Source organism: Epinephelus moara, chromosome 1 (assembly GCF_006386435.1).
Source record: "Epinephelus moara isolate mb chromosome 1, YSFRI_EMoa_1.0, whole genome shotgun sequence".
Classification (NCBI taxonomy): Eukaryota; Metazoa; Chordata; class Actinopteri; order Perciformes; family Serranidae; genus Epinephelus; species Epinephelus moara.
Genome location: NC_065506.1, coordinates 30,848,374 through 30,873,117, shown reverse-complemented (window position 1 = coordinate 30,873,117; position 24,744 = coordinate 30,848,374). Strand labels below are relative to the sequence as shown.

Sequence of the window (24,744 nt, the reverse complement as noted above, 5' to 3'; positions counted from 1 at the left end):
TTTCACCTCAAATGAACCGTGCCATCACATGAGGACACACAAGTCCCTCTGCGCACGATACAAGCCATGTTGTCAACCGTGCATTAGTATGTGGGTGGCATGTGCTCTGCGAGGCAGTCATATGTTTACAGTGAATCTCTTGGATGAAAGTCAAGTTTGCAGCTGCAGCCTCGGAATAATTCATCGCTCGCCTTTTTACCCAGGAGGAGCCACAGGTAGTTGATGAAGTGGCAGTGCCAAGACTCCCAACTGGCGAAGACGAAGCGCAGCTGCCAGGAGTCAGCGCGGCCAGATGCCGCTGCTGATGTACCATGTGTTCCAAGCAGGGCAACAGTGTGTTTGTGTGTGAGCTGGGGTGGGAGGGGAGAGAACGGAGTGCTTGCCAAGAGATTCTCACATTGATGCCAACCTGACACATGCTTGGTTACTCCCCACGGTTTGTGTTACCATCTCAGCCTCTCTCATAGATCTGTGGGGGGTCCCCTCTTTCCCTCTTTCTCTTTTCCTCAGATGCAGTCCTTTGCCAAGATGGGAGTTGGCGCCTGCTTGCGGCCATCCTGCCCATCAGCGGCGAGATCCTTTCAGGTGGTCTTTGCTGAATGGTGTGCTGGCAGCAGGCCATTGCATCAGAGTGCCAGCTCCTGCTTGATACTCTTTCTAATCGTGTTTTCGCCATAACCGTAACCATAACTCCTGACGGTAGCCATGTCTTGTCCTCTCACCTCTGACAAACAAACAAATACATGATACCCTTTATCATCCTCCACTCTTCATCCATCCCTGCATGTCTCCAGTAGCTGTAGATAACTCCCTCAATGGCTCAGATTCCAGTCCCCATATAGCGCATGTCAAAAATATGGCCAACTTCCAGGAAACAAATCCAAAAGCATGGGTCGTCTGTGCCTTATTTTGTTTAATCGAAGACGACATTCGGTCTTTTTTAGGTCGAATCCTTAGAAAATGCGGCAGTGCCATCTGCATCAAAAAAGACTAAAGACTGTACAAATATCCTACAAAAAAGGAGTCTCTGGAAATTACATAGCTGCTGGGGTAGCATAGCATCCCCTTGAATAGCGTTTTCCCCACGAATGGGAACGAGTGGTCTTTGACGATACTATTCCTGAGAGTGGAGGGGAGTTCTCTGAAACAAAGGCTCCAATTTCGTTAGGAACATGCCATCCTCGTTTGCAGTGTAGGGGGTTTGGGGAGGGAAGTGAAAACTTTTTGAACGTGTGCCATGTCTGTACCATTCTCTTATCTGAGGCACGCGACTGCCAGCTGGCGGCTGAATGTGCCCACTTGCACTGTGATGATGAAGCCAGCCAAGCTAGTTGGCACACTGAGTGGTAGGACTGGCATGCGATCTAAAGCCAAACACAGCTCTGTGTGGGGTAGCTGCATATATGCTGCATTCTCTCTCCCCCTGTCCTCATCTCTGGTGAGCAGCCTCTACACCGGATCTGCAGGTCCTCCAAAATGGGGGCAGGCCTTGCCAACAACTACCTAGCAGAGTTAGGGACCACCGGATGGCAGACAAAAAACAACAAGTAATGCTAATATCTCTGTAATCAGTGATAGAGTTATCCAGTGGTGCACTTGTAGTTGATGACGTGGGTGCACTACTAGGTAGATGGATATTTTACTGAGGAGGAAGTGGGTATACTCACTATGTATTCCAGTGGCTTTAGAAATGATTGTGTTGCCTCCTGCATTTAGTAGAAAGTACTACATCAGATCATGTGTGTAATATTTAAACTCATAAATTTCCAACAAAAAAGTTAAATAGGCCTCATCTAATACAAAAAAAACTACATTAATTCATCTTAAAGGCAATGCAATGTCATAATTATCTGCACAGGTGCTCATTTAAGGGTAACACCACCTAAATTAAGAATTCCAGTATGACATTTCCATGGCCTAGAAAGGTGCAATCAGTATTTGTGAACATAAGCTACTCTCCGTCAAAACCAGAAACCAAAGAGGTAGGTCTCAAACTTGTGATGTCATAGGGCATAAATCTTGCTTTACTTTGTTTCCCCAAATGAACACTATATTGTAATGTTCTCAGTTCTTAATTAGAAAATGTTCCCATATACTCATAGCATTCCCCTGGGTGCTCTCAGTGTCATCTATAACAGTAATCTATAACAGTAATCCAGAATTCCTCCTTAGTCTTAGTTCAAGGTCATACATTCAGCATCATACTTGCATTTGGCCATGTCGTTTAGCTAGTTTGCTGTGTCTGTTAAGTAGCTGTCCATTTTTCACTCAATCTACAACAGGAAACAACATTTAAAATAAAAGCTCTGTGCCGGAAATTCACTGTACTTAAAAATAAAGTGTGTTTTTTACAAACTTGACACGTTTCGAGTCACTTGTGGTCCATTCAGAATGAACTTGCGACCCACCTTTGGACCATGACCCACCAGTTGTGAACCACTGATCTATAACATTCCAGTTTGTGTTTATTGGGAGCCTTATGACACCATAAACTTGAGTTTTAGCACTTTAGTTTATGGATTTGTGAAAGAGATGTTAATTTTTACTTAGATTTTTATGCTGTCTCAGACCATAGAAAGTAAGTGTATGAGTTTTGAAAATGGGCATAGTTCCCCTTTAAATCAAATAGTGGTAAAATAGTCATTAAAGTCACAAAACACAATGTTCTCGAACAATTACTATTTTTAAAATCTCAGTCACCACTCAAGAGCTACTGTGTACTCGTACTGTGTACTTACGAGGCAGGAACCATTGACGCGGTTTGTTTCATGTCGGAAGAGTAAAGCCGTTGCGCTGTCCTTCACTACAAGACGTACCGGCTCATGTATTGGTAAGAGAAATATGAATTTTAGGGGACATGTGCACAGCGGAACATGGGTATAACATAAGAAATATTCACGTACTATTTGTTGTAAAGACGTGATTTTTTTCGTCCGTACTTTGTGGCTGAGTTCCGTATCAGGGTCGTCTTCTGTCATTCGCTGTCAGTTGTCTAACATTATGTCAAATGCAGTCAACATTAGCTTAACGGTTAATTACAGGTAACGTTACTGAACTTGACAAACATTCGTGGCAGCAACAGAAAGAACAGTTCGCTAGTTTCTGTTTTAACTCGACAGTGTTTCATTAATTTCAGTGGGCACAGTTACACTGAATAACGTCATAGGTTTGAAAAGTGTATCCACAATCTACTGGTTACAAATGTCATTGTGTTGTTTTTATATATTCATTATAACAGTACTGGGGAAGCTGAAGTTGAACTCGGAGGCTACCCTGAGGAGAAGTCTTGTTTGGTTAACTGAAGCTACTTAGAAAAGTAGTTGAAAGTAACCTTGATCAAATTGACACTAAATTGCATGTTGTACAAAATTCTAACTAAATAATACTAAAAGTCACATGCCAGAAAAAATGCCACTCAATTTAGTTTATTGTAAAAAGTGCTCGCTTGTTCACAGTAGGTCTGGGAGATATGAGACTATATATTGTGTTCGATTGTGGATATTGTTGTAGCATGATTTTGGATTTATGGTGTTCTTTAAAATGTCTGCATTACAGTAAGGTGATGTAAATGAATCAACTATTCATTTCAAGTCAGTTCCTTTTATTGTCATTGTAAATAAATACAACAAAATTTAATGCACAGAATACAAAGGAACTCATTATAAAAGTAATGAATTACTAATAAAGGAGGGGATAAGATATAATTCATTCACACACACAAATGCACACACAAGCAGTGCCAACATATGCCATGAACATTATGTTAAAATTATCGCACATAAAGTAAATAAAAATTAATTATTACTGGCTGTGTGATTTCTAACCAGACTTTTCTATTTGCTTTAACACTTGGCTTAACGCACTTAGTCGTGATATCCACATTATTGGTCATTATTGATCAGTGAGCCAGGTAACTTTTAAAATAGCATTCTAACATTTATTAATAGATTAAAATAATAAATACTAACAACTAATTTGTTGTCGCAGGTGGTTCAATTACAGTTGAGAAGCATTGGTAAAATGAAAATTTAAAAAATCATTCCTTTCCTTTCATGGGCCAAAATTCTTTGCAGAGTTTCACCAGTTAACAACACAAAAAATTGCAAAAATGTAACTTAAGTATTTGATTCATATTGCAAATAACTGCAGTTGAACTACCAGCAAGCTGCTGCAAAATGTAGTTAAACTAGTAGTTTATATAGCTAGCTTCAAATCAGCAGATTTAGCTTTGCTGTCCTTGTTTTTAGCTGAATATCTATTTCACTTTAAAAGCAAACTGAGTCACAGTCCTTGTATGTGTATGTACTTGGCTGATAGAAGTGATTCTGATTATTATATGTTTATAGAAACATATAAAACATGTCTTTAGAAATAGAAAAGATCATAGACAGTGGTGACAGTCACACAGACACAGACGCTCTCCTCAGATAGATCAACAGTCCAAAAACTCAGAAAGAGACACTCCACTGCAGTTAAATCATCACAGAGAGTGTTCCCATGCCACTGAGAACGTGTATATAATTAACTCTGTGACTCTGGTGGGAGCTTCCCAAAGTCTGACCAAAACAGTCTTGATGATGTCAAGGAGTCTGAGTTACAATCTGGAGTTATGCGGAGCAATGAGTGTTATCATGGAAAATGTAGGATCCAACATTATGCAGGATATTTTAGAATAATAGTCAGCATTCCTCGGCCTCTGCTGCTTTGATTTTGGCAATCTATCTTTTGTAATGTTTCCAGCTTTAATTTTTCTAATAATTAACTAATCATTTTTTCAACCTGTCCCTTTTTCTATTCGCTAAGTGATAGAAGCAATAAATTGAAACCATGTGCACTGAACTTGTGTTAATTAGTGCAATGCTAGATGAATGAAAGTGAAGGAAAAGTGATTGCCAATTGGTCAAATTAAATATTACAGAAGGACGTCAGGAGGATACTTGGATTCATATGGTATTTTGCCTTCAGGGAAAGATGTCAAACTCTGTCTGTTGCTTGATAAAACTAATCCTTTTTCCTGTCAACTCACAGATGTCTGGATGCAAGAGGCTGAGGATGGAGCCATCCTGAGGTTCTGACTCTGGAGGGTCTGAGCAGCTCAAACATGCTGTCAGGAGTCGTTGCTGCCGCCTGTCACTCTCTGAAGTGGACATTACCTCACTGGAAAGCCCCTCTTCACAGAACTTGTATCCCATCAAAGCCAGGGCAATGGCTACTGGGAGCTGTGGTTCAAAGAGGGGCTCATAGATGGACTACAGCACCGTCATCAAGGATAAACCAGAGGCCAGTGTTTACCAAAGCCCCAGCATTTGGAGATAAGCTTGCTATCATAGACAGCAGTGGCAGTCACAGCTACAAGCAGCTGTATTGCAGCAGCTTAGGTCTTGCGGGTAGAATCAGCACCGCTCTCAACTCTGACTTTGGGGGTCTGGGAGGAAAACGAATCTCCTTCTTGTGTGCCAATGATGCTTCCTATACAGTGGCACAGTGGGCGGCTTGGATGAGTGGTGGGACGGCGGTGCCACTTTACCGAAAGCACCCTGAATCTGAGCTGGAGTACATCATCTCTGACTCCCAGAGTTCACTGCTGGTGGCAGGGCATCCCTATGCTGAAACCCTTGAGCCACTGGCACAGAGGCTGGGGCTGCCATGCTTGACACTGCCCCCGACTTCTGACCTGAGCAATTTAGATGAAGTAGACACCCAGGAGAAGGAGAAAGGAGGCATCACAGACTGGGCTGATCGACCAGCTATGATCATCTACACCAGTGGTACCACAGGGAGACCCAAGGGAGTTCTACATACACACAGCAGCATCCAAGCCATGGTAAATGTTGTCTTTTAAACCATAATTACATTGAAAACATAAAGTAAATGACATCTTTTAACTCCTTTTTGTCATAGGCTCACAGGCTTCTAGTTTAATGAACAGGTCATGTTTATCAGCAGTGAAATGGTTGGTTCACAGCCTTGACATAGCAGGAGATGGAACAGCTTGTGCTAATGGACTAAAAAAGCTGTGGCTAATTAAAGTAATGAGCAGTGTGGGTTGTTTGTGAACTCTCTGGTCTTTCTACAATGCAGCCATTTCACTGCATTTTTACCTTTTGTCCACATGCAAACTGAGTTTTAGGTCACTGAAAACAAACCTTTTGTAAAAGTCCATCTAGGGTTAGATTTTCAGAAACTCCATTTTCAGTGCTGACATGTAGACAAGGAAAACAGGTATGTTATTTGAGTGTGTGCTGTTACTCCTTTATGAGGTGACACAAATAAGACAATATTTCGCTCAAAGGCAGACGTGGCTGAAATAGTTTGAATTCCAACGTTACTAACAGGACTTTTCACATTTTTACACATAAATATGCAGTTACTCTTCCACTATACTGGGGAACAGGGGCTACAAGGTCACTCCCACAACATGACACAGACCCCACAACCAACATGGCATGTTTGGGGGAGCCCTTCTGTGTGGAGTTTGCATGTTCTCCCCTTGCCAGCGTGGGTTTTCTCCCAGTACTCCGGCCAAAGACATGCAGGCAAGGGTAATTGGTGAATGTAAATTGTCCGTATGTGTGAATGTGAGTGTGAATGGTTGTCTGTCTCCACGTGTCAGCCCTGTGATAGTCTGGCGACCTGTCCAGGGTGTACCCCGCCTCTCGCCCAGTGTCAGCTGGGACAGGCTCCAGGCCCCCCATGACCCCTACCAGAATTAACAGTTACAGTAAAGGAATGAAAAAGATGTTTTTTGTTCACCATAGTTTCTGTGTTAGCTAATGTTAAATTTATACAAGGGGACTTTATTAAACTTACCTTTTTAAAGATTTAATGTCATACAATGTTTGTAGTCACCACAATATTTAGGGGATGGGAAGTGTAAACGCTTCAGTGCATTCAGTCGCTTGTAGGAAGCTCAGACACCAGCGCCTCCGAAGTCAGAAATCTACTTTTTCAACAAATTTGCATAATCTTTTTCATGCTGTCCACGTTTGTTTTCCGAGTTTGATTTATTTAAAACATGGCATTTGATATTTCATGCAGCACAGGCAGAGATTACGAAGCCTGAGTTCCAACAAATGGAGATACATAAAATGTATGCATGTTTCTGAGTGCAAGAAGTATTCAGACATCCTCACACCCACATTAGACTCCCTGATTAGCATCATCCCTCTTTTGTTCCAGTCGAGTTTTCTGAATAATCACTAATTTATGCCATTAGAGATCTCCGAAGATTTTCCTGTATATTTTTAAGAGAAATTGACCTACATTTCCGATAGTGTGGAAAATGAAATCCCTCTGAAAGAAGGCAGATCCTGATTTGTCTCTGGTTGGCCCTGGGAAGTGACTGAGCGAGTGAGTGATTAAGTGAGTCTGTCCTTTTTCCTGGAAGGCAGCAACATCAGGTTGTCAGAGTTCCTGGAAAGCTCCTCCGTCAGGTTAATGTGGATAAAGACTTGAGGCAAACTGGAAAGGAAAATAAATTTACTATATAACTACCACATTTAAGCTTGGAGATATGAATATATATACTGATTTTTTGGCATGATTTACATTATGGTATATCATATTCATATACATCATATAGAATATGTACAATATGTATATATATATATATATATATATATATATATATATATATATATATATATATACATATGCAATTTAATACATCTCTAAGCCACCCAGCCTCAACAGGGCTTGAACAGTATAAGTTTCACAAAAGCAGTATTTAGATTAAGCCTATTGCAATACACTAAATTTAAAGTACCTCTTCATAACTTGATATTCACAGTCTGAAACATAAAAGTCTTTTAACAGACACAGGATAAAGTTCAGTCAGTTTCCATGCCCCCCATACTCAAATCTAATTTTGGCAACAGCGTGAACCTGAATGGCGAGTTGGTGGAGTCTGAGGATGGAAGGTGTTATGTGTTGTATAAGACATATTTGTGGTTTTGAGTCATGTAAATAAAATTGACTTTACTAGTTTGAAATTACAATGCATTTTTGATACAAATTTTCATTTACCTTAATCCAAGACTAAAAGCAAATGATGAAGGGAAGAAGTGCCTGAAACTCACTGACTCACGGCACCAACGTTCCCTTTTTCGCTGTACAAAAATATGCCTGAACATATTGTACTTTTGTTTTAAAAAAGATGAGGTCCATTATGTATCAGACATTTGCAGCCTTTAGAAATCACATAAACCGTTGTAAAGTGACATCCTGAACAATAAGAAGAAATAAGACATTAAAGGGAGATTTCAACCAGCTTTGTAATACAACAATGTGGGTCGTATGTGTACAGTACATGATCTGTGATAGACTTAGCCTACATCTATTCTGCTGGTGCACAGATCTCCCTGCTCATTTGCAATAATCCAGCTGATTTTTGCTGGCCCCAGGGCTGTTGCCCAAACTACAGATTGTAATTCCTCATGTTTTGTATGCCCGCCACCACAGGCTCACTCTGTCTGTCTCAAACTTTGATCAAACTGTAAAACCAGGCAGTGCTGATTGAAAATAAACCAAGATTTTGGTTCTCTGTTGCCTATTTATCACCCATAATGCCTTTAGAATCATATTTTAGTGCACAGTTTACCTGTAATATGAGAGTTTGCGAACATGAAGTGGGTGCCATACTGTTTCCTTTATTGTGAAAAATGAGGGCTAAAAATACTCAGATCAAACACTAAAACACATACTGCATTGCCTATTTATGTGTTTTAACTTACTGTTTAACTATAATATGAGAATGTTTGTTAGAGGCTGGCCGCCATATTGTGCGGACGAGCAACTCGCATTACATAACCCAACAGCGTGAGCATTTATTGGCCCAGTGTGGCATAGTGCAATCTGGTAGTTGTAGGTTTTCCACCTCTTGGGAAAAAGCAAATTCCATCGCCCTTTGTCTCTGTTTTCTCTTGTCGTGTAGCACCAATATCAAAAGTATTTGCGTCAATCAACTGCACAGACATTTTTATAAGAAGAGCATCTCTCCAGCTGTGAAATACTTCTTCAGTATCCCTCATTCCTGCAGTAACTGAGGGGTCATTTTCTGTGAGAAACAGTCAAGCAATCCACCATGTACTATTTAGGCCTTATATGATAACACTTAAAACGTGGTATTGCATAATAACAACTGGCTTCTTCAATGTGCAACACTTAAACAATGAAAACATGCCTAAGTGAATTGTGCCTATTTTGTTGTTTGCTGAGGATTTTTTTTTTATTCCTGCAACCTGCTACAAACATACAATGACATGACATCATGCTGAGATACTCAATTTCAGAGCAGGTATAATGAAAGCATTTCAAAACATGAATGATTAACATCAAATTTTTGGTGTTTCTTTCTATACTAACAGTTTGCACATCACGCAGGGAGAAATTAATTGTTGCAGAGCTGTATGGAGATTTCTCCACTAACAGGAGTCTCAGTAGACCATAATGCGGTTATTTCATAATAACTTTGAGTTATTGTAATGCTCTCAACTGTAACCAAATTCATTGTCCGCAGGGGTTGTCAGAAGTCATTCTTGCAGCAGCAGGAAATTACTAATTGAGTTGTGAATACAGCAGTTTAGAGGGAAATAGGTACAAGAAGTTAAACAACTGAACTGCAACACACCACCACAAAATATTGTAACAAATGTCTGCAGCAGTGGAAGCTGACTGAGGTTGCTGATCCCGCTCTCTCTTTCCTGCTGTCACCATCAGGTCCAGTGTCTGGTTTCAGAGTGGGCGTGGTCCAGAGATGATGTCATCCTCCACACCTTGCCGCTCCACCACGTGCATGGCATCGTTAACAAGCTGCTGTGCCCGCTCTGGGTGGGCGCCACCTGCGTCATGCTGCCTGAATTCCAGCCTCAGAAGGTCTCCACTGCACTCTGTCTCTGTCTCGAGCTTGTTACTCTTTCTCTTGGTGCAGCACACATTTTCATTAACACACCTGAACAACAGAGGCAGTTGCACAGCTGTAAGGCTCAGGAGGTGACTATGAGAGCGCAGCTATCATTGACAGTGAGGCTAAGGAGTATTTCAGATGTAGAAGTCCTGTGTGGGCAGGGTGCTGCTGTGCTGAAAAAGACCTTCAGCTCTTTCCACGTCACTCCCTCTTTCTCTGTCAGTGTTTCCCTTTCCCCTTCCACTTTTCTTCTCCTTCCTCTCTCCCCCGTTTCGTCTCCTCCTCCTCTCTCCTTCTGTCAGTCCCTCCTCCTCCTCCTCCCTCTCTGACTGTCAAACTAAGTGTTTGGGGCTCAGTGATGAATTGCCTTGTGTGGCTTTGTATCTGACCAATGCCGACTCACGGCAGGGGCTTAAGCAGCGGATCAATCGATGAGCTGACATTGAAGGATGATGGTGCTTGTTTGGCCCTGAGAAGGGAGGGGAAGATGGGGTGCTAAGTGTGTGTATGTGTGTGTGGTGTAGTTTTGGAACATATAGGGGTGTAGATGTCCACGTTTTGCATTGTTGGGTGTTTTGGTTTATACGTCAGGATCTCTACAGTTTAATGGCGGCAAAGGTAGATGGAAAGGGAAGGTCTTGAAAGGACATATGTATCTGTCAACATGGGTATTGCTACACTGTAAAAGCTATCAGTATTCAGCTGTTATCCCTGACCTTGTGTACCAAACCACAAAACCCCTCCTCTCACCCTCAGAAAAAAGCCTTTATTCTCCTCCTCCTGAAGTAACAGTACATTGATGAAGTGATCGATAGTCTGTCTCTTCTATCCCCTAAGATCTCTGAAGGGTAGCCTAGGCAGCAGAGGCCAGCATTGATTTTTTCTGATTTCGCCTGGAGATAGTGACAAAAATTTTCAGTGCAGGAATTGTGATCCAGTAAAGCGCTTATAAGTCTATTTCAAATGGGGCAGAGACTCTTCCTGGGGCTCACACGACAGCACCGGTCAGATTTCTTGTTTTACATTTGAATAAACACAGACTACTTCATCACAGCAGTTAACATTATGATTAATCGTGAGGAAATTATTTATTAACACATTAGAAAATAGGTTGTCACAGACATTATTGTGATATCTAATTAAAGGGAGGCCTAAAAAAAGCCTGAGTAGGAACACAAAAAATGTCTCGAAATATCACAGAAAAATTTGATTACGCTTGAGAGAGGTGTATCAATAAAAGGTTAATGCAGCTAAGTGTAATGGAAACAGATTCAGTGAATAAATGATGATGTAACATTGCATTTGTTGCAAAGACCACTGCAAACTCTTTTTGCCGTCTCTGGATGGCTTTTAAAGCGCTAATGTATGCTCACTGTTTCCAGAACTCTTCTGAGAGCACATAGCTGTACTAACAGTTGTTTAAAACACTCTAATTTTCATTGTCCTGTGTTCTCTCCTTTATTATACTTTAGGGGTGGGAATCATCAGGATCCACGATACGATATTATATCGATACATAAGTCAAGATACAGAATTATTGTTATTATTATTATTTTTAATATGTTGCAATATGCTGAGTATTGAGATAAAATATATTACGATTTATCACCCTTTTTCAATTATAAATTATGTCCCAAAAGGAAAACTTTGTCAACATCTGTTTTATCTAATAAGGAAAAGTTTTCAGTCTGTTCATCTCACTTCAGTCATTTTTTTTTTTGTTTTTTTTTTTGCAGCAAAATGTATCTAGTGGAGTGAAAAACTAACTGATTACATTGGTCACACGGGTTACCTAAAGTTTAATTTGTATTTGTCATATTAGTTGATACATGGCACTGTGTGACTGCCATATAACAAGGATGGTAAATGATTGTTATTGCCGCGCAAATTTTATATGTCACACTAGAGGCCGACGCTGTTGTGCTACATGTCACACCTGTCACACCTCTTCTGATTCCACGATGCTGGCATGCTGTCTTAAATCACATAGTGGAGCAACACGATGTCGCCGTGGTTTGGTTCCGAGACTTCGTAGCGACCCTATAGCGTAATTTCTTGTTAGTCAGATCGACCCCTCACTCCTCCAACTGCTCCACCTTGTTATCCAGCTATGGTTGCCTCTGACTCCAACAAACCAAGATGGCAGAAATACCGAACTCTTACATAAACTAATCAGTCACCAACTAATCAGTCACTAGCTGTGTCCATTATATTATAAAGTCTATGGCCAATTCCAAAACTATGCCTTTTTTGATACCTTACATTGAGGATTTTTTTCTTTTTAACAAAATGAACCAAACACATCAGTGTTTAATTTAGTTTTAACACAAACCACTGCACAAAAACTTTCCTAACTTAAACGCAGTGTAAAATTAATGCAATTATGATAGCTAATGAACAACTAAGTAAATTAGATTAAAGATCTGACCGAGCATTAATGCAAACTTTTGATACTTGACAGTTTTCAATACTCAGTGCTGCAGTCACGTCAACGTTCAACATCCAGCCCTTCTCCAGAGGAATTAGCAAATCTATTTGAGTCCCATGTTTACTGTTGAGCCCCGAGCAGATCATAGAGTTGTTTAGGATGCAGGCCATGGCCCTCGGCTCTCATCACATCCTGTCCCCTAGGTGGAGGCCAGCTCTTTGACGGACATAAATTGCTTTCCTCTCCCCTCCAGTCTGGACTTGGTGGAAGCGCTCCACTGCACTTGATAGACACCACCCAGAATGGTCAGGGCACACTCAGTCACTAATCCTTCCCTCTGCACAAAGTTTTATTCTGTGTGTGTACAGGTGAACCATGAAGCCCCCACAGTTTTTTAATATTAACTTATAATGATATTGTGAGGAACGAGATAGGGATCTAATTGGACTGTTGAAAAGTCTTGATCATTTCAGCGCTATTTGCTTATAAATCTTAGTTATGTTTGTTTATGAGACGCAGAGGAGGTGAGAGAAGTTAGATAGATAATAGATTAGTCTACGACGAGGTGACTCTGTGGAGAAGCGGAAGGAAGAGTTTAGAAATTGTTGGCACATTAAGAAGGATGTGGTGCTACTGTAGGTGAGAGGGATGATGGGAGAGACTGCATCTTTCTGTGTGTGAGTATGTGTCTAGGTGTGTGTGTGTGTGTGTGTGTGTGTGTGTGTGTGTGTGTGTGTGTGTGTGTGTGTGTGTGTGTGAAAGAGAGAAAGAGGGTGAGAGAGACTGCAGAGGCAGCGAAGCAGGAAATTACGAAATGGAGAGAGGAGGTAAGTGAATGTGAGATAGGGAGCGAAGGGGAGAGAGAAAGAGAGAAAGATGAAGGGAAGATGTGGGGGTCAGAGATGAAAGTAGAGAATGAAAAAGAAGCACTCGGGGAATGGAGGCAGAATGAAAGAAGGAGAAGAAGAAGAAGAAGAAGAAGTGAGGATAAGTAGACTGAGAGGGGAGGGGAATCGGAGACAGCTGGGGAGGAGCGTTTGTCTCCCGGGGAGGGGGGGGGGGGGGGGGGGGGACAGGACTTAGAGAAGCTGTCGTTCACCTTCACTTAATTCATGCTGTCGTTCCCATCCTCCCATCGTCTACTGTGATGTACCCAGACTGTGTGTTTGTGTGTGTGTGTGAGGGATGAGAGGGAGTGAGTGGGGCGGGGTGTGTAAAATAGCTTTGTCCTTGAACAAGTGAGTTTATGTGATATTTGAACAGTATTTTTTATATGTGCACGTAGTTCACGATGTATGTTTATGTACATTAACGCCGTCGTGTTTTAAAGCAGCCTGCTCGCCGCAGCGGAGGATGTGAGCGGCTCCCTCTGCAACAGTCAAAAAGCACATTTGTCAAAAGTAGCCGTACAGAAGGCCTTTTAACTGGCCGACGTGCCGGCTCTGCCCTTCAGCAGTCTGCTGTTTTCCTCCTCCTGACCTTTACAAATCTTGATTTTCTTTCTTGTCTTTTTTTGGCGTTGTGTTGACAGGTTTAATATGAGGGTACTGTCTGGACCTTACTCTGCCATTTACATCAAATAAATGAAAAAAATGGCACTTTTCACATGTGCTAATGGGATGAACCTGGATGTAATAATTTAGTTTGCATGGCCCCGTCCATTAGATACACCGCTTTCCTTTTTTTCCGCCTTTTCTTATCTGCCTCTCTCCCTCACTCCCTGTTCGCTTATATGTTGTGCTTATCTCTCTCTTTCTGTCTCTCTCTCTCTCTCTCTCTCTCTGTGTCCCAGGTGTGGGAGATGCTGCTGAGCTCCAAGGCTCCCCTGGTTAATGTGTTCATGGCCGTGCCAACTATATACTCTAAGCTGATCCAGTACTATGATCAGCACTTCACACAGCCTCACGTCAAGGACTTTGTCAAAGCGGTCTGCAAAGAGAGGATCAGGTACTGACATCAGTGACAGATTGCTTACTCATGGGTTGGTGTATGGATACACATATGTGCATGTGTGTATGTAAAGACTGGGGACAAATTAATGGAAAAGCCGTTATAAAGACATGGGGAAATATAAAGTTGCTTCCCTAGACAACTGAAAGTGTCATTAAATGGTTGTCACGAAATGATAGCAGGCACCTAAAGGAGATTTTTTACCAAGTGGGGCTGTTCTGAATAATTTGAGCTTCTGAGCGTAATTCATAACATTGACATTCAAATTCTAAATCGACATTTGATAGCTACCATATAGCATGTCAATTTATTCTGTTTAAAACGGGTGTTTCTGCACAGTTGCAGATAAGAAGATAGCCTACACTAATATCATTAGTACATTACTGTTTGTAGAATAATGCGGTGGCTGTTTGGGATTGTTATCAACTCATTTCCAATAACTTCAAAGCACTGTGAAGTCAAAATATATTGGAAAAAAAGTCAACATGTTTTTATCTAACAAAATATTCCTCCTCAACTACATTTTCACTGTGGTCAACAAACTATTTGCTCTCTCGCTTGCTGCACACAAAGGGATCGGGTCATTCAAACCGAGGATTTTGTTTGAGGATTTTAAATGTTATATGATATGATGACAGCCATTCAAAGCTTCATTTGAAAACCTCAATAGCAGCTCCAATGCTGGAGCTGGAGCTGCAAAAAAAGGCATCTGGTACAATCTTTGTCAAGGAGCAGTGAAGTTGGTGTCTGTATATATGTGTGCATGCAAATCAAAATGGCTATTTGCTTTTGTTTTTAGATGGCATTTTATTGCCTCTTGATATGCTGCAGCATTTTTGACCAGGAACACCGTGGACAAAATTCCCAACTTCTTTACTCCCAAAATAACTAGGAGTGGGAATAACTAGACGCTCCACGAAACAATATGATCACGATACTTCGGTCATGATACAATATTATTGTGAATTTTAAATGTGCTGCGATATGCTGAGCATTGCGATAAAATATGTTGCAAATTATTACACCTGCAAATTATTTCCCTAAAGGAAAACTTAATCAACATCTGTTTCATCAAATAAGAAAAAGTTTTCAGTCTGTTCGTCTCACTTCAGTCATTTTTTTGCAGCAAAATGTATGTAGTGGACTGAAAAAGCAGCTAATTATATTATTCAAGTCGGCTATCTAAAGTTTAATTTGCATCTATAATATTAATAATAAAGAAATCGATACTTGGCACTGTGTGAAGATACAATATTGTCAAACAAAAATATTGTGATGTTCTATGCTGTATTGATTTTTCAGATGTGCCTGTGCAGCACATATTATGAACTGTGGATGTACAAAAATGGCCTTCCTAATTTTTTTTTTTTAGTCCTCTTTTCATGTTTCTCAGAAATTTCCTAAACTTTCAAATCAATCATTACACTGATCCCCAGTTAATTTCCATTCCTGACTTTAATTGACGTGTTTCACAAAGTCAGAATAGAATAACCCTGGAATATGTTCTTCAGAGCCTGGTGTGTTTCCCTCATGTCTGACCCTCTCCCTCCCACTCTCTCTCTCTCTCTCCCTCCCCAGGCTGATGGTTTCAGGCTCCGCTGCTCTCCCTCTGCCCACTCTGCAGCGCTGGGAGGAGATTACAGGACACACACTGCTAGAACGCTACGGCATGACAGAGATCGGCATGGCACTGTCCAACCCTCTTAAGGGCCAACGCATCCCAGGTACACAAGTTTGACCGGCTGGATACACTGATGCGCACACACAAACACATACACACACACACACACACACACACACACATATACTTCTTTTACTACCAGTAAAAGTAAGATGTGAGTAAACTACAGTCACACTCTACCTGTGTTGAGAGTTGCTTATTCTGACTCCTTTACACTGGTTGATAACAATCATGTCATGCGACCTCAGGGATCAAAAACACTAACGGCACTGAGACAGCTGAAGATGCAGGTCTTGGTCTTTCTCCAAGCCAACTGTGGTGAGGTTACAACCCAACTCCTGGATCAACGGCAGGAAATGAAGCCAGAACAAAGCGTTCATTTCAAGACGTGTTTGGCGTCTGGTAATCAGCAGTTACAGCAGCTTAAAAACCTCTTTATGACAAAACAAACCAAGGGCAACATTTTCTCGTGTGCTCTTAACTGGTATGAACATCAATAAAGGTGAATTACAGCACCAAACCAAATGTGAATGTTATGCACTTCTAAAATATCAGTCTGAAATTTGTTATTTTAGGCTGAAAGAGGAAAAAAATAACATCATTGTTACCTCTTTTGTTTGTTGTTGCTGTGTAGTAATTAAGCCCTATGTGTAGCTGGCATTACTTTTTAAAATTTGCTAGCTTCTGATTATCAGTCAACAAACTTGCAATCAGTGATTTCTTTCACTATAATCACATTAAATAGATAAAAAAAATGTGTGTCCAAGAAACGTGGGTAGGAAGTGTGGTTTTAGACAGAGTTTGCGGCTTTCATGGAGATTAATTAAAATAAAAATGACTTCACAGAGCAGAGGTGTAGGGATTTTGTTTTCCATTCTTTTCCAAAGTTGAACTTTTTGTGGAGCAGCTGCTAATAGCACATCTCATTATGTGTGGTTTTGGTGAATTGTTGGTGAAATCTGCTGGGTGTCTATCAAAACAGGGCCAGTTTTTATTCAGAGCCTCTGGACATCTAGTTTATAGACCAGTGATAGTCAAATTACGGCCCGATAGGATGCCAGATGGCCTGCCGACCATTTTCTAATTTAAAATGAAAATAAATTGATTTGCACTGGGAATTTTTTTGTATTTTGAATGTTAATAAGGTGCCAGGGTGCATTAGCATCAAAATAGAGCTTGTTTATTTATTTAAAAAAAAAAAAGTGCAGGGGAGGATCCCCCAGACCCACTGACAGAGGTCAGAGAAAATTATTTATATATTAAATATCAATGTTTGTTTATCAACTGGCCCCTGGCTTTCTGTCATTTTACTAAAATGGCCCCCAGGCCCACGTCAAAAGCCAACTCAGACTTACAGTATCAAATCATCAAAAGAGGCAACCCAGTCAATGTTTGGGGCTCCTCAAAAAAATTTGGGAAAATGAGCCCCCTTGATGCACTATACAGCGCACTGCCACTACCCCAAACCCCCCTAAATGCGGCCCATTTTTAGCAACCGTAGGACAGCTGGATACCGTTAGTTAAGACAGTCAGCTAGCTACCTGTAACTATCATTCAAACAACGGTATAACTGTCAGGGCCTCGATGAGCTTCTTGGCCTGAGGCCCCCTAAAGTCTAGGATCACCGCTTTAAAATTTTAACCAATTTTGAAATTGGCCTGCGTCACGCACATGAGAGGAAACGTCACAGATGTTCTTCTCTCCAATCTCAAACATATGAAGGAGGATTAGGGCCATGTGAAAGAAAAAACAACAACGTAGATTTCAAGAATCAGTCATAAGTGGAGTGATGTGGCTCAGTGTGAACAGTTCCCGGGTGGTACCACGTTACGTGACATTGTAAATGTAATAATATCACCTTAAATCCTGTTGGTAACGCATTATATTACTTCGGTACTGCTAAAATGTATATTACTGTAACCCCCAACACTGTTTGTACACACTTTGTCACTTTTTATACCATGTTACTCGACTTTCCGTTCATAATCTGTGACTTTTTTCTTAAAACTATGAGTTTAATCTCGTAATATTTTGACTTTATTCTCGTAGATTTACGACTTTATTCTGGAAATCTAAGATTTTTATTTTCTTTAACATGGCCCTAATCCTCTGAACATGCACACACTGCAAGATTTGAAAATAATGGCTCATCACACAACAGAATATTATTCAGATCACTGTGCCAGAGGGAGCACAAATGCACCACTGCACATGATCTTTTGGGGAAGCTGATATAAAGAAAATGGAGAGTGATGTGGTAAGACAACTTGATTTTTTGTCAACAATGCTTTGCAGTGAGAAAAGCAAAAGTTAGAGGGCTAAATTTATCTGGATGAGAAAATGTTAAAGATGCGGTTAGCATGGTTGTCTGCTCTTCAGCGAGACCAGGAGTAGAGATTTTAACTGTCAGTTTTATGTGTCAACAGCAGTGTGCTAGCTAATATCAGCTCAAGGTCTAGATGGTTTACCGTTGCTTGGCAACACTGTCAACTGCTTTGCACTGACGTATTCTTAACTTTAATCATCCATATTTTAATCCTAAATATCAAACAAGTTTGCAGTTTGAGGGGTTTAAGACCGGATCTGAAAATCTGTCACATTACCAGATAATCTGGGCCGAACATCGGTATCGACCAAGGACCCAGACTGGATTTCTCCTGAGTTTCTTGGGACGGGTAAATCGGGGATTCATTTCTTGACAGAGTGTTTATGATAGCGGTTTAAAGTGCAGACTTTTGCCTACACTACAACATCATTGCCTAGGTCTACCAATGAGATGCCACTGCAGTAATGACAGCTTGTTTAATTCAGCCACCTTTCCCTGATTATTCTACACATTTGACGAAAGAAGCCAAACTATTAGCGTGACCACACACTTAGTAAGTTTCCTCTTTTCTATCACATCTCTCAAATATCTCTGATATCGCTCCACCTCCCTCCCCACTTTGATTCAGCACTTCACCTTCATGTGTTGTGTTTTGATCGTAGGCAGTTCTCTCAGGTGTGATGTCAGGTAAAACCCCACGATCCCAACGACACCTCCCTCGCACATGCAGAAACAAAGGCAAGGTCTGGAAATGAGGTCAGACTAGTGGTGGTTTCTTTCTTCTCCTGTCTTCTCCTGTCCTCCCCCCTTCCCCTCTCACTCCCCACCTCCTCCTTCCCCCCTGTTCCCCAGCCAACTCTTCCTCTTACAGGTAAAGCTAATTAGCTTGCAAGTGGCTTGGGTAATTCTCTGTCTGCTGTTTTGTTGAGGTATTGTTTTGTTTTGTTTGTCAGGTAATGCTTGGCATAAACTGAGCAGGCTGTGTTTGATTCCTCTCTGGTGATTATTAAGAATGGCTGTGGTTCTATTGATGTTTCCACTGCAGCACAGAGGAAGACATGTGTATGCGTGTGTGCATGTGTGTGTTTGTGTAGGTGTGAGTGTATGCAGGCGTGAGCTCGTGCCTGTTTGTGTCAGTGTGTTCTTGTCTTGTCTTTAAGTAGGTTAAAATGGATCAATAGCAACCACAGGAAACACTCTCAGAAGAGTAGTGGAGTGGAGTCACCCTCTCCCTCCACCTCTGTTACACACACACACTCACTTTCTTTTCTTTCTGCCCTCCGCCAACTTAGTAGCAGACAACTCAGCTCTTAATACACTTATTGACAGCAGTTGTATTAATAATGTTATACTGTATTTAGGGCATCTAATTGGCCTGATTTTGTTGTGTATCTTACAGTTTTAGAGCATTCCAGATTAACAGCAGCGAGGCTTTCTAGGTCATATTGCCCTTGTTGAGATGTAAATATGTGAGGTTAGTTCATCCTCATACTTTCCATCTTATAATTATCGCACTGTGCTGCCATGTTTTTAACTGACGGAGAGATCTTATCCTCCTCGAGATGTAATCCAGCTCAAAGCTTTATGTCTTTCATTAACTTCTTGGAAGAATGACTGCAGAACAATCCTATCTGGACCTTTGTCCTTCTTTCTCCACTCCACAGAGACCTTTTCCCACCCAGCATGTCGCATTTATACGCTGCCTGTACTCCTCAAAATGGCCCTCAATCTTGTTGAATCATCGCGGCCCGAATGCCACAAAGTCTCCGAGATTTCTACAGCTCCTGACATGAGAGGGAAAAAAATGATGATGGAGGAGGGCGTAGATGGGGGAGAGAGATTCCCTCAGTTGAACCATAAATGGATTTCTGAGACTTTGTCATTGAGGGAGACGAGTCTGTTTTTGTCATTTCGTAGATGGCAGTGTTTTTGCTGGACGGGGTGAAGAACTCGAGCAAGATTGCTCTGTCTACACCTCTTCACTCGATCAAAGGAAAAGTGGACAAGACTTTTTTTTTTTTGTTTGGGTTTTGTAATCTCTGATTTACCAGGTTTGTTTTAAAGGGCAATCCAGTTCTTTTAGACCTTCAGCATTAGTTCCATGGTTTCGGACATCTTTCTGATTGCTAATAATATTAACATTAATAATCGCATAGTCTGATGGGGCAAAAACTGAAGCTGTCATATGATTAGACATCAGCCAAACAGATTTGGATTGAAAACAAAGAAATACAGTAGAATCACTTCCTAAACTCGGTGTTTATCATAAGTTTATCAGTGTAGATAATCTGGTTTAACTGTTCATTCTCCATCAACGCTGCAGTATTGCTGTGTTCCCAGACCTTGTGGGGGTGGGAAGGTCGAACTTTACGTTAAAGGCCAGCTTGATCCATGTAGCACCTTTCAAAATGCGATTACAAAGTGCTTGACACATACACGTGAAAATAACAAATGAATTAATTATGAATTAAGTATACATGAATCAGAACATAGAACACAGCACAATGACAGGAACGCAAAACTATAGCACAGGAAGACAAGACATAACACAGGGATGAAGATCTACAGAAAGATTTGCCCGTAAAGCTGGGCTTTTAGTAGCCGCTTAAGACAATCCAAAGATTCAGCAAACCTGATAGATTGGCGGCGATAATTTCAGAGGCCTGGAGCTAAAATAGCGAATGCAAGATCAGCTTTTGTTTTGCAGTTTGAGTGGGGGATGGATGAAAGGCAGAACTGAGGATCTGAGTGGTTGAGAAATAGAACAAGGAACAGGAAGATCAGAAATGTAACTGGAGGCAAGGCCATGCAGTGCTTTGAATATAATCAACAAGATCATGTAGTTTATTCAGAGTGTTACAGGAAGCCATTGGAGGGATGCAAGAATGGGTGTAATGTGGGATCAACGGCAAGTTCTAGTTAATAGTTCAGCAACTGCATTTTGAAGCAGCTGTAAATGATTTAGAGCTCCTTGACTGAGGCACTTGTGTTGGAAATTGCTATAACCTAGACGGGAGAAAATGAAAGTGTGAGTTAATAGTTCAAGATCCATTAAAAATAACACATCTGATTTTTGCTTTATTTCTTAGCTCAAGGAAACAGGACTTGAAGAACTCTGTAACATGGTGGTCAAAGGTGATCTTAAGATTCGATCAGAAAGAGAGCTAGACAGTGAAGTTCAAACCCTGGCTCCTTTCTCACCTCCACGCAGTTGTCCAATCACAGCGTAAAGTGTGTGAATGTTAGATTGTCGGTTTTGGAAAGTTACAGAAACGTTGGACACAGCCCCAGTCGGAACGGTGTTTTGGAGAGCAGGTTTCTGCAGCTATTTGACTGTTTGACAAGCAGTTGATGAAACATACTGGCAGTTTAACCCTGCAGAAATGTCCTTGAGCTGTAGCCGATCCTGATCCACTCTATCCTCCAGAGCTACCTCACGCCGTAGGTCTAAATTAACCTTGTTCGCACCGTCCACAGCAGCTCAGGATGCACTGATCATTATAACTTGGCTAGATTCAGCTTGTCTAACCTTCTGGCTCAAGCGTGTGTGTTATCCTGCTCGTCCGCTGAGAAGCAGCCCAGTTACTTCTGTGGTCAGTTGGTTTTCCCCGCTGGACTGAGTGTAAGTGATGGTGTGTGATAGACATTGCCAATCAGGAGTGGAGTGGATAAGATCAATATGAAGTGAGAGAATCACTCTTTAATCAGGACCTGACCTGCTCTTTATTGGGAGAGCAGTGGTCTGTGAAATGGCATAATAGCCTTAAGGCAGGCACGCACACACACACTCACACACACGCACAGAAAAGACCACTGAGACCTTCTCAGTGCATCCCCCTGCGCACTCTTTGCTATAATTACTTAACTCAGGAGGTCACACTTGCACACACAGATGGAGGCTGCAGGTGACGTCAGTACATGTGAGGATTTTCAATTTGTAAGTCTTTTCTTTTTACATATTTCGTATTAATAGTTTCACTTAAACATTACTGCAGCTCGCAGTTATGAATGGTTTTGACGCTCAGCTCTTATTGTATTTCATAATTTGGCAGCTCAGTTATAACAATTTTATGCAACTGTGCTGCAATAAAAAGCCTTGTCAAGCACTCAGCGGTAGTTTGGACTAAATGGCTGGATTTTACTGTGGAGCCTGAAACAGCGTAAAACAAAAAGAAGTCAAGAGTGTGTTATTTAACTGGAGGCGCATGGAGTATTACTGACATTGTGTGTGCGGAGGGAAGGGATGTTTTGAATTATGGGTTGACTTAAAGGTCCAGTGTTTATGGGAATCTATTGGCAGAAAAGGAATATAATCATAATTATGTTTTTATTAGTGTATAATTACCTCAAAATAAGAATTGTTGTTGTGGCGACACAGTGGTGCAGTGGTTTGCTTTGGGGTGGGGGAGCCCTGCTGTGCAGAGTTCGCATGTTCTCCCCGTGTCAGCGTGGGTTTTCTCCGGGTTCTCCGGCGCCCTCCCACAGTCCAAAGACATGCAGGTTAATTAGTGACTCTAAATTGTCCATAGGTGTCAATGTGAGCATGAATGGTTGTCTGTCTCTATGTGTCAGCCCTGTGATAGTCTGGCAGCCTGTCCAGGGTGTACCACGCCTCTCGCCCAATGTCAGCTGGGATAGGCTACAGCCCCCCCGTGACCCCTTCATATCTACAGGTCCTTGTCCACAAAGACTGCCGTGTTGCACCGCCATTTTTCTAAACAACAAACAAAACACTGGCTCTAGAGAGGGCCTTAAGCATTTTTACATTACCTGAAGGCCAACATAGGTTATACTACATGCTTGGAAAGGGAAAAGCAGAGGGGTTGTGAATTGGTTGCAATCTACTAGATGCTACTAAATCATACACACTGCTCCTTTAATGCCATGGATACTGCCATTTAGTAGAATTTTGAGAATACTTCCTGATAGATCACAGTGTCCTGGAGTGTATTCTCAGCCTGGCATCTGTTTTTAAGAGTTCTCTTATTTGGAGTTTACTTGATGTCAGAGAAAACAGCTGCATCAGGCTTTACCTCAGAAATCCCCATTACTGTCCAAGTAAGCTGACTTGTGGTGACTGAGACGAATGGCTTTCAGTTTAGTGTTTTACAAGCTCAGCAAACCATTTAGTGACCAGTTATGCCCTGCAGACGAAGGTTAATGCCATGGTGAGGGAGCACTCTCACTGTGGTAGAAATCCTGCACTTAAGGTTGGTGATGATCACTCCACTGGTTATTGCTCATGTACGTGTTTAACTGCTGGAAAAGGGACAAAAATCATCCTGTCTTGCTTTCAATAGTGTTCTCTCCCTTTGTACTCATGTGTTTTTTGTCTGTATTTCTGCTTGATTTGTTGACAGGGGCTGTAGGGTTGCCGCTCCCCAGTGTGGAAGTCCGGATTGTCATGAATAACACAACTAACACCACAATTGTGGAGGGCAGTCACCGTGAGACTCAGGTAAACTTTAAACTAACAAGTCATAAGCTGATTTTATCTGCAGACAGTGGATGAAAAACAGAAGTTTATCAAGAAGAAGTGTAGCCAGGATACAGATAGTGACTGCAGATGTTCCATAAATAAATAAAACATATGGGATATTCTATTTTTTTAGTATTTATTACCCATTTTGATACAGTATTTGCCTTCATAACTCTGCATGCATGCGAGATTCAGTCTAGCATGCGTTGTCTTTGTTTTGTTGGCCAGTACATCACTCACCATTAAGTGGATAGTCATTTACTGTAAGTGTTATTCTGGCTACTTTAAACTGCACTCAACTCTTTCAAACTGTTTACCTCATCCATCTCGGTCTCCTCCTTTCTCTCTGTCAACGTATGGCAGGTCCGTCCAGGTCTGGAGAAGAAAGAAGGGGAGCTCCTAGTTCGCGGTCCGTCTGTCTTCAAGGAGTACTGGAACAAACCTCAAGAGACCAGAGAGTCTTTCACCGATGATGGCTGGTTCAAAACAGGTACCAAACCCTCCTCCTGGTCTTCTTCTCTCTACTCTTAACTCACACCACAGCACTGTACATGTTCACACTCATTCCCTCGGAGGGAGTGAATTCTGTCACTAATTGCATCTGCGTGAGTTGTACTGTCGGAGGGATTCGCGTAAGGAGGAAAGATGTCAAAAGATTTTTTCGTCTCTGCCGCAGACTGCACTTTCAGGGCTTGATTTTAAACACTTAAAAACCAGGAGTCCAGTCCACGAAGCACACACACACAGAAATTGAATATGTGTGTACTGCATGTGTGTGTGCACATTTTTGGGGACTATGAGGGAGTGATAAATGGACTATGTGTGTTTTTGGTGCTGCAGGGCATTTTTCCTCCTAAGTGGTTGTGACTGCTCTGGGTCTTGAGAAACCAAGTATTGCTCTCTCCCTCTTCCTCTTCCTCTCTCTTCCTCTCCCTTAAGTGAGTGTGTGGCAGCAGACAGGGAAGCTGTCATCAGA

At 41.5% G+C, this 24,744-nt stretch overlaps 1 protein-coding gene across 2 annotated transcripts in view; it reads left to right on the top strand.

Moving 5' to 3' along the window:
* Positions 1 to 2,751: 2,751 nt before the first annotated feature.
* acsf3 (acyl-CoA synthetase family member 3) overlaps positions 2,752 to 24,744 on the top strand; it is a 44,041-nt gene continuing 22,048 nt past the window's right edge. Inside the window, exons 1-7 of one of the 2 annotated variants that reach the window (XM_050051485.1) lie at positions 2,752 to 2,830; positions 5,029 to 5,824; positions 9,718 to 9,873; positions 14,125 to 14,279; positions 15,861 to 16,006; positions 23,650 to 23,747; positions 24,132 to 24,258. In XM_050051485.1, the coding sequence (XP_049907442.1) occupies positions 5,102 to 5,824; positions 9,718 to 9,873; positions 14,125 to 14,279; positions 15,861 to 16,006; positions 23,650 to 23,747; positions 24,132 to 24,258 (1,405 nt within the window). In that variant the 5' untranslated portion in view covers positions 2,752 to 2,830; positions 5,029 to 5,101. Of the gene's footprint in view, positions 2,831 to 4,620; positions 4,641 to 5,028; positions 5,825 to 9,717; positions 9,874 to 14,124; positions 14,280 to 15,860; positions 16,007 to 23,649; positions 23,748 to 24,131; positions 24,259 to 24,744 lie in introns of those variants that run through there. The other variant, XM_050051492.1, reaches the window with a different exon arrangement.